Below are 13,918 nucleotides of genomic sequence, written 5' to 3'. Positions count from 1 at the left end.
TTATTTCTATATATAGATGTAATAATATTTTTTATATTTCCCTTCTCCCACCCAACCAAAGGAAAGGGTAGCTGTTTGCAGGAGTGCCCATTTCTGAAAAGGGAATTTGAAATTCAGCATTCAGTATTCAAACACATACAGCCAAAGAATTTTCAAATGATGCAAAACAAATTTTCAATGCCTTTAATCAAGATTGTACATATTCAGAGTGAACGTGATGTAAGCAGAGTGATGTCTTCTTTTGCTTCACTGCAAATCCTTCGTTTACATGTAAAAGCAAACAAACTTCATTCACACAACTTCTGTTTGGTGCATGTTATCCAGCGTCACTTAAATGTGCTCTTGTAGGGCTTACAGATTTTACTCTTCTGAAGGAAAGAAATTAATTAGGATATGCTTCCAACAATTTGATATCTTGGTATTAATCTTCAGTAGTTTTACCAATACTTTTGATCAAATCAGAAGCTCTAGAAATCTGCCATATTTTAACCCTAAAACTGATGGGAAATAATCAAAAAGTCTCGTGCCTACCTGTCCCGGTTTGGCTGCTTAACCGGCTGCTAAACATGTTGGCCCATTCTGGACCCAGGTGGCATCTGAAAGCATTACAAATCCTGCTTTACCTTTGAGATAGAATCAAAAACACCAGAAATCTGCCATAATTCAACCCTAAAAAGTGATCAAATAAGTCTCTGTCTACCTGTTGCGGTTTGGCTGCTGACAGGGGCATTATTTTGTTGACGCCAATCAGCTCCTGCAACACAAAAGCAGTACGCTGTAATTAACATCTTAATTGACAAATTGATTTTATTGATCTGATCCTGATAGGACATTGACACTGAACGTTAAAAAACAAACAAAGCAGCAATAAAAAAACACCAGAAATCTGCCATAATTCAACCCTAAAAAGTGATCAAATAAGTCTCTGTCTACCTTTGGTGGTTTGGCCTCTGACGGGAATTTTGGACGATTGATGCCAATCGGCTTCTGAAACACAAAAGTTCTATACTTTAATCAACATCTTATTTGACATAAATTGATTTCATTGATCTGATCCTGATAGGATATTGACACTGAACGTTAAAAAACAAACAAAGCAGCAGTAACGTGTTTTATTTCTTTATTTCAGCTTTTTCATCAGTTCTTGGGAAACCATATTGCTGTTTCCAAAAAATAACAAGTACACAAAAGCTGAAGACTGAAGCAGCGTATTCAGTACTGAAGGTCTGAAGCAGAGTATATGGTAAGAGAACCATAGAGAATAGAACTATAAAGTCTCACAGCACAAAACACCAGAAATCTGCCATATTTTAACCCTCAAACTGATGGGAAATAATCGAATAAGTCTCTTGTCTACCTGTTGCGGTTTGGCTGCTGACAGGGGCATTAAGTTTTTGACGCCAATCAGCTCCTGCAACACAAAAGCAGTACGCTGTAATTAACATCTTAATTGACAAATTGATTTTATTGATCTGATCCTGATAGGATATTGACACTGAACGTTAAAAAACAAACAAAGCAGCAATAACATGTTGTAGCTCTTTAGTTCAGCTTTTTCATCAGTTTTTGGGAAACCATATTGCTGTTTTTAAAAAAAATAACAAGCAAACAAAAGCTGCAGACTGAAGCAGCGTATTAAGTACTGAAGGTCTGAAGCAGTATATGTATATGTAAGAGAACCATAGAGAATAGAACTATAAAGCCTGAGCTCTCATAGCACAAAACACAGTAAATCTCGTCTTACTGTGGTTTTACTCAGCAAGACTTCAATATGAAGATTTAGAAACGGAACACAAAGAGAACATTTTACAAATCCTGGTTCACCAACACTTGATCAAATCAAAAACACTAGAAATCTGCCATATTTTAACCCTAAAACTGATGGGAAATAATCAAATAAGTCTCTTGTCGACCTGTTCCGGTTTGGCTGCTGACAGGAGGAAGCCAAATCTGATCCCTCGTGGCTCCTGAAAGCATTACAAAACCTGCTTAACCTTTAGATAAAATCAAAAACACCAGAAATCTGCCATAATTCAACCCTAAAAAGTGATCAAATAAGTCTCTGTCTACCTTTGGTGGTTTGGCCTCTGACGGGAATTTTGGACGATTGATGCCAATCGGCTTCTGAAACACAAAAGTTCTATACTTTAATCAACATCTTATTTGACATAAATTGATTTTATTGATCTGATCCTGATAGGATATTGACACTGAACGTTAAAAAACAAACAAAGCAGCAATAAAAAAACACCAGAAATCTGCCATAATTCAACCCTAAAAAGTGATCAAATAAGTCTCTGTCTACCTTTGGTGGTTTGGCCTCTGACGGGAATTTTGGACGATTGATGCCAATCGGCTTCTGAAACACAAAAGTTCTATACTTTAATCAACATCTTATTTGACATAAATTGATTTTATTGATCTGATCCTGATAGGATATTGACACTGAACGTTAAAAAACAAACAAAGCAGCAGTAACGTGTTTTATTTCTTTATTTCAGCTTTTTCATCAGTTCTTGGGAAACCATATTGCTGTTTCCAAAAAATAACAAGTAAACAAAAGCTGAAGACTGAAGCAGCGTATTCAGTACTGAAGGTCTGAAGCAGAGTATATGGTAAGAGAACCATAGAGAATAGAACTATAAAGTCTCACAGCACAAAACACCAGAAATCTGCCATATTTTAACCCTCAAACTGATGGGAAATAATCAAATAAGTCTCTGTCTACCTGTTGCGGTTTGGCTGCTGACAGGGGCATTAAGTTTTTGACGCCAATCAGCTCCTGCAACACAAAAGCAGTACGCTGTAATTAACATCTTAATTGACAAATTGATTTTATTGATCTGATCCTGATAGGACATTGACACTGAACGTTAAAAAACAAACAAAGCAGCAATAAAAAAACACCAGAAATCTGCCATAATTCAACCCTAAAAAGTGATCAAATAAGTCTCTGTCTACCTTTGGTGGTTTGGCCTCTGGCGGGAATATTGGACGATTGATGCCAATCGGCTTCTGAAACACAAAAGTTCTATACTTTAATCAACATCTTATTTGACATAAATTGATTTTATTGATCTGATCCTGATAGGATATTGACACTGAACGTTAAAAAACAAACAAAGCAGCAGTAACGTGTTTTATCTCTTTATTTCAGCTTTTTCATCAGTTCTTGGGAAACCATATTGCTGTTTCCAAAAAATAACAAGTAAACAAAAGCTGAAGACTGAAGCAGCGTATTCAGTACTGAAGGTCTGAAGCAGAGTATATGGTAAGAGAACCATAGAGAATAGAACTATAAAGTCTCACAGCACAAAACACCAGAAATCTGCCATATTTTAACCCTCAAACTGATGGGAAATAATCAAATAAGTCTCTTGTCTACCTGTTGCGGTTTGGCTGCTGACAGGGGCATTAAGTTTTTGACGCCAATCAGCTCCTGCAACACAAAAGCAGTACGCTGTAATTAACATCTTAATTGACAAATTGATTTTATTGATCTGATCCTGATAGGACATTGACACTGAACGTTAAAAAACAAACAAAGCAGCAATAACATGTTGTAGCTCTTTAGTTCAGCTTTTTCATCAGTTTTTGGGAAACCATATTGCTGTTTTTAGAAAAAATAACAAGCAAACAAAAGCTGCAGACTGAAGTAGCGTATTAAGTACTGAAGGTCTGAAGCAGAGTATATGGTAAGAGAACCATAGAGAATAGAACTATAAAGCCTGAGCTCTCATAGCACAAAACACAGTAAATCTCGTCTTACTGTGGTTTTACTCAGCAAGACTTCAATATGAAGATTTAGAAACGGAACACAAAGAGAACATTTTACAAATCCTGGTTCACCAACACTTGATCAAATCAAAAACACTAGAAATCTGCCATATTTTAACCCTAAAACTGATGGGAAATAATCAAATAAGTCTCTTGTCGACCTGTTCCGGTTTGGCTGCTGACAGGGGGCCCAATCCGATCCCTCGTGGCAACTGAAAGCATTACAAAACCTGCTTAACCTTTAGATAAAATCAAAAACACCAGAAATCTGCCATAGTTTAACCCAAAAAAGTGATCAAATAAGTCTCTGTCTACCTTTTCTGGTTTGGCCTGTGTCAGGGGTGATAGACGACAGCTGCCAATCTGATTCTGAAACACAAAAATTCTATACTTTAATCGACATCTTATTTGACATAAATTGATTTTATTGATCTGATCCTGATAGGACATTGACACTGAACGTTGAAAAAACAAACAAACAAATCAGCAATAACATGTTTTATGTCTTTATTTCAGCTTTTTCATCAGTTCTTGGGGAACCATATTGCTGTTTCCAAAAAAATAACAAGCAAACAAAAGCTGAAGACTGAAGCAGCGTATTCAGACCCTAAAACTGATGGGAAGTAATCAAATAAGTCTCTTACCTTTGGACATTTGCGGTTATTCTTCCCCTGCAACACAAAAGCAGTACACTGTAATTAACATCTTATTTGACATAAATTGATTTTATTGATCTGATCCTGATAGGACATTGACACTGAACATTACAAAAACAAACAAAGCAGCAATAACATGTTGTACTCCTTAGTTCAGCTTTTTCATCAGTTTTTGGGAAACCATATTGCTGTTTTAAAAAAAATAACAAGCAAACAAAAGCTGAAGACTGAAGCAGCGTATTAAGTACTGAAGGTCTGAAGCAGAGTATATGGTAAAAGAACCATAGAGAATAAAACTTTAAGGTCTCACAGCACAAAACACCAGAAATCCGCCATAGTGTAACCCTAAAAAGTGATGAAAGAGGTCTCTAACGCTCTACCTTTCCTCCTGTTGCTGAAAGGGCCAAACACACAAGTATGATGCCTCTCATCTTGAATCAGCATCCTGTTCACTCTGAGCCCTGTTTTATAGCGACATGTTGGTGGGTGGAGTCCGTATTTTGTGCTTTGCTTAATGTCCAAAGACTGGGTTAATAGTAAAAGTTTTTATATATTTAAATTTCTCCAACTGTAAAAAAACAACTAATGTTTTAACAATCAAAATACACATTCAAAAAACAATTTTGTTTGTAAATTTTCAAAATGTCAATTTACATACATTTCTAAATTACAACATAGTAAAGTTATGAATTGGTGCATTTCAACGATAAATATAGTTATAAATAGTTATTCTGTGCGTCATTTAAGATGCACGCGTTAATGCAAGATGTGCAGTGCGCGCGAGCTCCGCCGTAGCGGTCTCCAGGGCGCGCGCGCTCCCGTTTGTTGTCACGACGCGCAGAGACAGAGAGACGCCGAGTCATGGCGTCAAATCTTAAACACGAGCGCGCTGCGGACAAGCTATGACCGCAAGAGCCGGTGGTCCGATGTGACGCAATTCCAGGTTCTGACAATCCACCTTTAAGGTACGACGTAAAAAGAAAACAACAGTGAAATGATGCACTTTGTCGCCACATATATGATCTTATCCTGGGTAACACTGTCACACGGTGTTCCCCCATGATCCGTAAATCTCCGGCCCGTTCGGGTGCTGTTTCGTTCAAAGCCGACATGGAGGTGCACGCCAGTGGAGTAGGCGTGTTCGTCCGCGTCAGACCAACGACAGACTTCGCCCAGGAACTTATTGAATGTTTGCCTGACGAAAAAGTAAGACCTGGTTTGGTTTAATTCCATTAACTCCTCGTAATTAATCACTGATGACATGTAAAGGACATTCACATCTGTGTCCATAAAGAAAACACTACAAGCATATATTAAGACCAGAACATTCCCAATTTACAGTAAATATTTGGGATTTGATGCTGCTGCCACACTCTTCTAGCGTTGAGACCATGCACAGGTGGAGGTTGAAGGAGTTATGGCAGAAGATCTGGATTTCATGTAAGCAAAACATAGAAGAAAGCTGATTTTCATGGAAGCACACCAAAGAGGGGCTCTCCATAAAGCATCGCTACGTGTCTATAAATCTATCTGAATGAGACAAAGTTGGACAGATAGGAGATATGTTCAAATCTATGGCAGAAATTCACAATGCTGATTGGGGGGAAAGACACTGCACACAAAGGCCTCATTCCAGCTGTAAACCTCATGATGGAGGGAGCATCATGATTTTTACAGGAGCATGTCAGGGTTGTGGTCCATCATCTGCAGATAGATGATGGTACAAGACAATGACAACATCAACAACAGAATGGTTTCCACTGATGAAACAACTCAATACTTAAATTACTTTTGAAACAGTTTTTTGTTGTTTGTCCATCAGAAAGTGAACATCTATCAGAGGACAGAAGGAAGGAAGCCGGCAGTGAGTAACCAGCAGACCTCCTGGTCTTTCCATCTGGATGGCGTCCTGCAGGACGTTCCTCAGGAGGAGGTGTACACCAATGTCGCCCGACGGGTGGTACTGGGAGCGCTGGATGGCTATAATGGTAGATCTGTTCTTTATCTAAAGTTTGTACAGAAAGTGCACTGACGCTGTGTTACTATGGCTACATTCACTTTCCAAGCTGATGTGGCCCAAAATTTGAAGACAGTCCTCAAGTTTGTAGTCAGTAGTACTTTGAATAGTGGGTCATTTCACCTCGTTTTTTTTGTCACCTCTCATCATACAAACAGGAAATCCATTTTATCAGAAAGGATCAGTGGAAACTGCACATCAGCAGTTTCATACATGTGGCTTTCGTATTCAGATTACAGACCACATTTATTTCCACTTCTCAATGTGTGCATGCTATAGGACTGATAAGATTGAGGCCTGCCTCAGTAAGATACCAATTGTATTTTTCTAAGAAGAGTAAGACAATTCCAATATATTGCCACAGAGCAGTAACTTGATGGAAGAATTGGTTCCTTTTACTGTTGTGATGTTCTTCAACCTCTTCTTTCATCAAAAATATGCAGCACATGGGAGATGATCTGATGGCTCCAAAACGTAGTGTTTTCGTGTACAATGTTCCTATGTTTCTGAAATATATAGAAGTCAAAGTGTAAGAGAGTTGATATCTGATTGTGTGGTTGTCACTTGACCGCTGACATGTTTCCGTTCACTCCTTTTGATAGTCATCAAAACTTAAGATATTCTGGGGCAGACATTTATTTTGTTTTTCCAGAAAGCCTCTCAAATTAATCACCATTTTCACTCTGTAAGACCTGTAGTATCAAGAATGCTGATATTAATTATTGACACTTAAACTGTTGATCCCTCTTTACTTGATTTTCCTTGTGTTGTTGTGATATTGTCTAGTGTGCCAGGAAAAGGGACATTTTTTATTCATCAAATGATCTGGTTTCAGTCATCTGCGCATGTTAATTGATTTATTTGTCAGGTACTGTGATGTGCTTTGGGCAGACGGGTTCAGGGAAGAGCTACACCATGACAGGATCCACAGAATCTTTCAAGCAGAGAGGCATCATTCCTCGGGCCCTTCAAGAGGTACTTCATGGCCATGAGTTGTCCCTAGCAGCTCCAGGAACACTGTTATCTGTCTGTATCACATTGTTTTACCTCATGCAAGGAAGGCTTCTCAGGGGGAGACCATAGATTTCAACACACTTAATGTTTGCTGCATCTAAACTTGTATCCAGGTGTTTCAGGAGGTGGAGAAGAGGTCTGAGCAGGTGTTCTCTGTCCACCTGTCCTACCTGGAGATCTATAACGAGAACATGGTGGACTTATTGTCCTCCGTGCTGGGCACCACACCCCTGTCTGCTCGGGGCATGGTGGTGACAGAGGAGCCGGGCAGAGGAGTGTTCATCAGAGGTCTGTCTCTGCACCCAGTCCGCAATGAGGAAGATGCCCTTAATCTGCTTTTTGAGGTTTGTGGTTTGGACTCTTTTCTATTTCCCGGACTGATACAATGATTGATCACAATCTCAATTTCTTTTCATTAAGATATAATCAAAAGTTTATTTTCAAGTCCATGATTTACGTCATAATTTTTCTAAATGATGTACTATCAAAGCTGTTTGGGCTGAGATGTGGTTGAGTAGATAATGACTTACTCATATTGGAGTGAACTTCTCTTAAATGTACAATTCTGCATCTTCTGTTAATGTTTTGTCCTTACTCAGGGAGAGATGAATCGCATCATTGGATCTCATGCCCTGAACAGGAACTCCTCCAGGTCTCACTGCATCTTCACTCTTCACATTGAGGTATGAGGCCAGTTAACTCTCCTGGTGCCCCAAATATACATTTCCCTTCACACTCAATTCTGTTATCACCCCTTTAAATGTAATAAAAACAAATTCCTCAATCATAGTGTCGCTCACGCGCGATGTCTGACGCCAAGTACGTCACCTCTAAGCTGAACCTGGTGGATTTGGCTGGATCTGAGAGGGTGGGAAAGACTGGGGTGAGTTTATGTGGGCTCCACTTGGGCACCTGCGTGTTTGACTGGCTAAGAAGGCTATCTGTATATCTTAAACTGCTCACCTAACTATGAACTATCTTGTTTTCCAGTCAGAGGGGCGGGTGCTCAAGGAAGCCATGTACATCAACAAATCCTTGTCCTTCCTGGAGCAGGCCATCCTGGCCCTGGCTGACCACCGCAGAGACCACGTTCCCATCAGACAGACAAAGCTGACACATGCCCTCAAAGACTCGCTGGGTGTGACCGCCTGGCCTCCGTTTATACCAACACTGATAGCTCTTATTTTCTGGTGTATGCCTTGAAACTAATCTTAATTACTCACACTTGTTTCTCTGTCTCTCTAGGTGGAAACACTAATACTGTGCTTGTCGCCAACATCTATGGAGAAGAAGCCCAGGTGGAAGAAACGGTAAGCTTGGATCACAGCAAGGGAAATAATGCTGTCCCTTTCTTATTAAGTTATGGCACTTAAGCTCTGGATGATTACTGATAAAATGCTCTTTGTAGCTCTCTACCCTTCGTTTTGCCAGTAGAATGAAGCGTGTCAAGAGTGACCCTGCTGTCAACCAACACGTGGATCCCATTGTGAGTTTCACATATTTTGTATATAAATGGTGTGTCAATAGAGTGGTGCGTTAATAATTATGTGAACACTTTTGTGTGATAAGGCTCAGATCAAGAAACTCCAGAAGGAGGTAGAGTTGTTGAAAGAGGAGCTTTCTCTTTCCTACACTGTGGTGAGTAAAGATGCCAAGCAAGAAGGCACACATACAGTATAAGTTTATTGTAATGTTCCTAACTTCTTTTTCCCGTTCCTGGCACAAGGTGTTACTCTCTAATGTGCACGTTTAGTGTTGAATGAAGAACCCATGACTTCTGTTAATGCTTCACCAGGCGGGTGCCGTCTTCGAGTCGCAGTCTGAAGCCCAGCTGGCTGAGATTCAATGTCAAGTCCAGCAGTACTTAGATGGAAACCTGAAGGAGATCAGCGTGAGTACCTAACAAGGAATACAATATTATACTACTCATTGTGTCTTTGCACGCCTTGATGCTCTCTTTTGGTGGTATTATAGATTCTGAGTGTGGGGCAGATCCAAGCAGTGTTTGCCCAGTTCAAGCTCATTGTGCAGTGAGTATGACTTACAAACGGATGAAGGGCAAGATATGTTATTTTATAATTTAATGTTTTAAATCTCATTTTACAGCAAAGCTTTGTTCATAGTCTGTGTGTACTGTGTGTGCAGGGAACTGGAGCAGAAGACGAAGGCTCAGCCAAGTCAGAGCTTGGCAGGAAAGAAAACACTCAAGGTCAGTAAACATGTGACTCTATAAGGAACCGTACTCACAAAATAATTTACATAGGATAGGTAAGTATTATTAATATAAGAATTGCCTGTAACTTAATATTGTATGTTGCTCTACAAACTCGTCAGGATTCCAAAGGCCGCTCTGTGGATGCGGCAGCTGAAGCTCAGACACAGGGAAGGCAGAGTCCAGGCAAGGGCAAGTCAGTACGGTTCAAGGAGAAACAGAGGTGAGGGACTGACTCATGTAGAGGATCATGCTACTGTAAGAAGTAATTTAATAATGTAATATAGGATTAGATTGTTTCAGCATCTAAACAGGCCAGCACCTGCACAGTGAAATAGTGATTGATTGGATGTTATTGGAATGGCATTCTCCTCGTGCTTTTTCAGCACAAGCAAGAAACGGGGTGGGAGCCCAGTTTCACCAAAACCTGTCGACAGCAAATCGAAAGCGTCTGAGAGGAAAACTGATTCCCCCGCACCAGACAGCAGTCAGGATCTTGACAGACTGGAATCCCAGCCTACCAGCCCTGAACCTCCACGAATGTATGTGTGATGCAAACCGTTATCATTGGTAGACCTGAATTTGTAGTTGCTGCTCAAACCACAACGTCTATTCCTGTATTGTCCACCTAGCTCTGCCCCACCAAAAGCAGACGCCTTTGAGGATTTTAAGTCGGGGCAAGGCAGCGAGCTCAACCGCATCCTGGGGGAGAACAAGGTCGTGCTGCGGGAACGCCAAGCTCGCCTTAGGAACCTCACCGAACTGGTCAACGCTATCAAGAAAGAGATAGACTGCACCACAGCATCCATACAGCAATTTAAGAATCTGAGATCACTCCATGGTACTGAACATGGAACATGTTGGCAATGAGATATTTTAGAACAGACTTGAGATTATGCTTTGATTAGATTAGATAGTAATTGAAAGGATGTTGAATATGGACCTGCAGGGGGCACTGTGGGGCTTGAAGTGGATTCACTCATTTGCCCTTGTTTGTTTCTCTACGAAGGTCAGTTTGTGGGTCTGGACGGGGAGCCTCTGCACGAGCCGGATGTCGCTTTAGTTATGCATCTCAGAAAGCTGAAGGATCGCTACCAGCAGAAGTATGCGGCACTGTGCAGCACCAAGGCGGAAACTAACTACTGTCTACACCTGGTGGACCAGTGCAGAGTGCGTCTGCTGAGTGGTAAGTACGGAACAATTTATCTTGTGCCTGCTCGGTTCTTTAGAAGCAAAAACACACTTGGCATCATGGAAAGTCAAGAACACTTAAAGGTTTCCCCCCCATGATTTTCTTCAGAATTTCAAGATTGGTATCAAGAGGTTTGTCCTGAAGTGGAGATGGACAAGGTCATAACACAAGTGAGTTATTGAAATGTGAAATGTTAAAGCCAATGGGAAAAGAACACAATGACTAAAATGTCGTTTGAGATACTTGATTTCCTCTTCCTGTGTTCAAAGGAAAAGGATGATCAGCAGCTTCCCTCTGACCTTGGTGAGTGCCTCGGTGCGGTCTCCTTCTACAATGCTCGCCAAAATTCGCTGGAACGGGTGAGTGCCTCAGTCTGATGTTAATGTCTATGAATTTTTACTTCTCTCATATCTGAATGAAATATGAAGAAAAGGTCATTCAAGCAATAATCCTTTGATGTATTTGTTACAGAGAAACCGCGGGACAGTGCACAGCGTCTCATCTGTTGGGTCCAGGCAGTGAAAAGACCCCACAACTCTCCCTGTCCCATAGGTGAGTGGAACTTTCCAGAGCACTCACTGTCTAAAAACTGGCACAGTCCACACCACTAGAGATTGCCTCTCAATGCAGTATGGAGGTTCCGTCGTCTGTCTGAACAGATGAGAACATGACTGGAAAATCCAATAAGCTGTAGGATTGGTATGGGTCCTAGAAATCCTTGAAAACAATTAATTTTAAGTTGTTGTTGGCAAGGTTTGAAAACTGCTTGGACTTTAAACCAAGTGCTTGAAACTGCTTGAAATTATATTGTAATTGTGTTAGTTTCATAAGAAATTGCTATCTGGTTGAATAATTAGCTTTTTTTGATAAGATAATAAAATAGTGAGGGAAACTAATTGCCTCTGTTTCTCTTAAATGAAGACGGCGCCCCTCGAGCGTGGCTTGCTGCTCTGTGCATGCGATCTGCCAGTCTGTCTCTGATGTGCGCCATCTGATTGAACAGCGAGTGGGGAAACATCGAAGGCCAACGTCTCAATGAGCGTTGGCTAGGAGATGAGACGTAGAAATTATGGCTGGAACAAGGAGCAAATCGGTGAGCTGTTGGTGTTCCTGACAGGATCCTTATACAGACGTTCCAGGTTGCTAATGATACCTGAATTATATAGGGACACGCCCAAACATTTTGTGAGGAAAAGTGTGAATGACGGCACTTGGAGTTTAGCTCTTTCCCTGGGTCACACTGACTGCATTCTCCGGTCGGGGGTTCAGCAGCATCCGTGACTTCAATCCCTAAAATGGTGTTTTCACCTGTCGCACCAGGATCTAATACTTTACTTACCGCATCCCCTGCAAATGGGGAAATGTGTGGCACTGATGAAGACCTATGAGACAGTGATGTACACGGACAGGGACCAGGTGTCAGGGACACCGTGGACCAGCAGCTCCTGTCTGACCGGGCAGCAGTACTATGCCTGTCAATATATTCACTCACTTTCTGCGGATATTTATTGTACCCAATGTAAGAAATGTAACATAAACTACGTAAGCAGATTTGGACTTGGAGCTTAAATACAGGTACAATGTTGCTGCAGTGAATCTGGTTTACTAAAGGCTCCACCAGAAGAATCATTTTATATGATAATCAATTCACTTGGTTGATTTATTCATTGCAATACACCAATCTTCTGTGAGGTGGAATGAGTCAAGAAGCACATATGAGCTTGGCACGGTGTGTGTGTATAAATAATGCATTTACTCACAAGTGTAACAAGGTTATGTAGCCCAGGTGTTACATCTGTGTTAAATACAATTTACAATCATTTCATAGTCTACCAGGGAAAAAAAGAAAGATACGCAACCTTCTTTTTATCATTTCTTTATATTTTATTTTTATTGTTTGACTCCTGATTACCTGAGATTGAGATTGGAATTCTGCCTGGTATTCCCAGTTAATGTCTTTGTACCTAATTTTGTTAATGTTGATTACCTCATTTCCCAATGGGTCAGGAGGGGGGTGTGAATGCTGGGGGTGGTGTTTTTTTCCCCTTTTTTCATTTTTCCTTCTTTCTGACCTTTTTTCCCCTAATTTACTCCTAAATGGAATATGTTTAAACTGACACGAATGACATAATCTAATAAAGAACAGTGATGTCATCTAAACTAGTAGGGTAACAATGATGTCACCAGTACAGGCGAAGGGGTTTCTTCGATTTCGTTTTCACAACATATTACATATTATTATTATTTCCTTTTCTTCTGTTTAATATAACCACATACCAATTGTTATGCCACCCAATACTGCATTCAATAATTATGTATTGCAAAGAATTCTCCCTGTTATTATTTTTGAATTCTCCCTATATGATAATTTTCTCTTTTCTAGGCCAAGATATGGGCCAGTCAAAACATAGAAAATATGAACCATCATGGACCAAATAGTTTGTTTTTGTAAAAAGCCCATATCCTTGTGTCATGTAGATGCTCTAGCTTTTAATTTCACCAAGATAAGGGCATTTTACAAAAACAAAAGATTTGGTCCATGTCATTTTGTGAAATTTGTCCAAAAAATAAATTTGCCCCAAACTTACATAATAGTATCCTTGTGTCATGTAGATGCTGTGTTTGAAATTTTAGAGCTCTAGCTTTTGATTTTACGAAGATATGGGCTTTTTACAAAAATAATCGATTTGGTCCATGGTTACACTGTCATTTTAGGAAATTCATCCAAAAATTAAATATGCCCCAAACTTACAGAATATGATCCTCTTGTCATGTATAGATGCTGTTTTTATAAATTTAAGACCTCTAAATCTTGAATTCACCAAGATATGGGCTTTTTTTTAAAAACAAACAATGTCCTAGTATAAACTCGTTTTGGGAAATTGGACCAAAATTTAATTTTCCCCAAACTTACAGGAAATGATCCTCGTGACATGTAAATGCTGTATTTAAAATTTAAGAGCTCTATTCCTTAATTTCATTATGCTACCTGTCCAGCTTCTTGATTGACACTGAGACTCGAACAAGCGATCCTCCATTTGCCAACTATG

At 40.0% G+C, this 13,918-nt stretch overlaps 2 protein-coding genes across 9 annotated transcripts; one reads left to right on the top strand and one right to left on the bottom strand.

The window, feature by feature from the left end:
- Nucleotides 1–167: 167 nt before the first annotated feature.
- LOC143006806 (uncharacterized) lies at nucleotides 168–4,903 on the bottom strand. 8 transcript variants are annotated; one of them, XM_076158099.1, is made up of 15 exons: nucleotides 4,814–4,902; nucleotides 4,422–4,448; nucleotides 4,093–4,146; nucleotides 3,939–3,989; nucleotides 3,386–3,439; nucleotides 2,962–3,015; nucleotides 2,729–2,782; nucleotides 2,306–2,359; nucleotides 2,071–2,124; nucleotides 1,914–1,967; nucleotides 1,358–1,411; nucleotides 934–987; nucleotides 701–754; nucleotides 532–596; nucleotides 168–258 (listed from the first exon to the last, which is right to left on the bottom strand). In XM_076158099.1, exons 1-14 carry the CDS (start codon nucleotides 4,862–4,864, stop codon nucleotides 561–563), a joined length of 705 nt encoding a protein of 234 aa, XP_076014214.1. In that variant the 5' UTR covers nucleotides 4,865–4,902; the 3' UTR covers nucleotides 168–258; nucleotides 532–560. The 8 variants fall into 8 exon arrangements, with proteins under 8 accessions (XP_076014214.1, XP_076014215.1, XP_076014217.1 ...); XM_076158100.1 differs by lacking the exon at nucleotides 3,939–3,989 and having other exon boundaries at nucleotides 4,814–4,903; XM_076158102.1 differs by lacking the exon at nucleotides 1,914–1,967.
- A 402-nt stretch (nucleotides 4,904–5,305) lies between these two features.
- kif9 (kinesin family member 9) lies at nucleotides 5,306–12,172 on the top strand. The gene is made up of 21 exons (XM_076158214.1): nucleotides 5,306–5,639; nucleotides 6,256–6,421; nucleotides 7,319–7,425; nucleotides 7,578–7,808; nucleotides 8,064–8,147; nucleotides 8,255–8,347; nucleotides 8,455–8,602; nucleotides 8,710–8,774; nucleotides 8,873–8,950; nucleotides 9,034–9,102; nucleotides 9,260–9,355; nucleotides 9,439–9,494; nucleotides 9,610–9,673; nucleotides 9,799–9,899; nucleotides 10,063–10,218; nucleotides 10,309–10,517; nucleotides 10,686–10,862; nucleotides 10,977–11,038; nucleotides 11,138–11,227; nucleotides 11,340–11,420; nucleotides 11,790–12,172. The coding sequence occupies exons 1-20, from the start codon at nucleotides 5,493–5,495 to the stop codon at nucleotides 11,388–11,390; spliced, it is 2,250 nt and encodes a 749-aa protein (XP_076014329.1). The 5' UTR covers nucleotides 5,306–5,492; the 3' UTR covers nucleotides 11,391–11,420; nucleotides 11,790–12,172.
- The last annotated feature ends 1,746 nt before the right edge of the window (nucleotides 12,173–13,918 follow it).

The sequence above is a fragment of the Genypterus blacodes genome, unplaced genomic scaffold (assembly GCF_046128005.1).
Source record: "Genypterus blacodes isolate CSIRO-AG114 ecotype Tasmania unplaced genomic scaffold, CSIRO-AGI_Gbla_v1 ptg000076l_1, whole genome shotgun sequence".
In the NCBI taxonomy this organism is placed as follows: Eukaryota; Metazoa; Chordata; class Actinopteri; order Ophidiiformes; family Ophidiidae; genus Genypterus; species Genypterus blacodes.
This window is presented reverse-complemented; position numbering and strand designations above follow the sequence as displayed.